General features: G+C 57.2%; 1 protein-coding gene across 1 annotated transcript; it reads right to left on the reverse strand.

The window, feature by feature from the left end:
• Positions 1–234: 234 nt before the first annotated feature.
• Positions 235–718, reverse strand: LOC124371156 (histone H2B). Its single transcript, XM_046829470.1, has one exon. The coding sequence runs from the start codon at positions 676–678 to the stop codon at positions 307–309; it is 372 nt and encodes a 123-aa protein (XP_046685426.1). The 5' UTR covers positions 679–718; the 3' UTR covers positions 235–306.
• Between the last annotated feature and the right edge of the window lie 1,150 nt (positions 719–1,868).

The raw sequence follows: 1,868 nt of genomic DNA on the forward strand, positions 1-1,868 counted from the left end.
AAAAAAAAATAAATAAATAAACAGAAAATTATACAATTTTACAGTGAAATCGGACTATGTTTAAAAAGAAAAAAAAGGAATTGTAAAATTCCTGGAATAAAATATTTATGACAAGCACAAAGTCATAAATTTGGTATTTTCGATAGAAAATATAGTCGAGAGCGACTTGAAACAACCAGGTTTACATCGGTTTTACAACAATAAGCGGTAAAATAAGCGAAAACGAAAGAGTTATTGGTGGCCTTTAGAAAGGCCGTTTGTGCGGAGCGGGCTCGCTCGTTGCGGGGCGCTGGCCTGCCGGCCGGCTTACTTGGAGCTGGTGTACTTGGTCACGGCCTTGGTACCCTCGCTCACGGCGTGCTTGGCCAACTCGCCGGGCAACAGGAGCCTGACGGCGGTCTGGATCTCCCGCGACGTGATGGTCGACCGCTTGTTGTAGTGGGCCAGGCGGGAAGCTTCGGCGGCTATGCGCTCGAATATGTCGTTCACGAAGCTGTTCATGATGGACATGGCCTTGCTGGAGACGCCGGTGTCGGGGTGGACCTGTTTCAGCACCTTGTAGATGTAGATGGCATAACTCTCCTTCCTCCTGCGCTTCTTCTTCTTGTCGCCCTTGGTGATGTTCTTCTGGGCCTTGCCGGCCTTCTTGACGGCTTTTCCGCTCGCTTTCGGTGGCATCCTGAGTCGCTGGTTTGTACCGGGAGTATAGGCCAAAATTCTAAAAAAGGCTCTAAGCTGGATATCTGGCGTCGCGCGAGCGCGACCAATAGGGTGGCAGCTCGAACGCGATTGGCCGCGCTCGCGCGACGCCCGGATTCGAGGTAACCCCGAATTTCAGGCCAACGGCTTCTCCATCTCATTCTGCTCCGAGACGTGGACGAGTCAACAACTCTACTAGAGCGACCACGGATGAAGATGGATGAAGAGGGATCTGCCTCGGCGGTCTCAGATGGCGGAGCCGGTTTACCGGAACCGCTGGCGACACTACTGGGGTCCCGCGCGGCTTGCCAAGCGGGCCCCGGCGCTGTCTGCCCAAAAGGCCTTTTACAAGGCCAACACACCGCTGGACGTCCCAGCAACACCAATCCACCCGGGACGGGAGATCAGGGCCCGGGTGAAGTCCGGTATTTACCGGAGTCCTGTCTTGCGATGTGCCAGGTGAGCCCGCCCCGGTCAGCCGACCGGGCCGCGGGATCCCAGCACCGCACTGCTGCTCAGGCCAGCACACATATTCCACCCGGGACTTGTCAGGGCCCGGGTGAAGTCCGGACTACCCCGGAAAGCTGCCAGGGTGCAGCGACTAAGGGCCAGGGGAACCTGCGCCGGTCTGAGGCCCAAAAAGGCCTTTCTAAAGGCCACCCTACAACTTCGGGGATTTCCACCCCGGTGGCCCAGGCCATTGAGCCAGCTACCCCTGGGGCCAACTCCGGCTCATCAGGCCGTCCCGCCACGGGTCTGCGGAAGCGGCAAGCGGCTCCAGCTCCCACTCTCCCGCCGAAGAGCCGACGGACGGACACAGCTGCCAGCGAAGACATGGAGGTTGAGCGAGGCCCCCGGATTCCTCCCATCATCCTGGACGTCCCCAAAGGATGGGGCAGCCATGCTGTTACCATCAAACAGCTGGTTGGGGGCGACCTGGAGGCTGTCTGCACCGCTCGGACGCTACGGCTGAAGACGAGCACCGTGGCCCACTTTCGGCAACTGCAGAGATATTTACAGGAACAGGGGCTGAAGTTCCACACTTTTGCCATGACCACCGAACGCCTGCTTAAGGTTGTGGTCAAAGGCCTCCCAACCACCCTATCGCCGGAAGAGGTCTTCGAAGCCTTCCAAGGAGAAGGCTATGGCATTATGGAGGCGAAGATCCT

The sequence above is a fragment of the Homalodisca vitripennis genome, unplaced genomic scaffold, assembly GCF_021130785.1.
Source record: "Homalodisca vitripennis isolate AUS2020 unplaced genomic scaffold, UT_GWSS_2.1 ScUCBcl_1001;HRSCAF=4058, whole genome shotgun sequence".
NCBI classification, from domain to species: domain Eukaryota; kingdom Metazoa; phylum Arthropoda; class Insecta; order Hemiptera; family Cicadellidae; genus Homalodisca; species Homalodisca vitripennis.

Excerpts from the sequence above, each read along its gene's own strand:
- LOC124371156 (XM_046829470.1), bottom strand. The coding sequence starts at position 678 with ATGCCACCGAAAGCGAGCGGAAAAGCCGTCAAGAAGGCCGGCAAGGCC.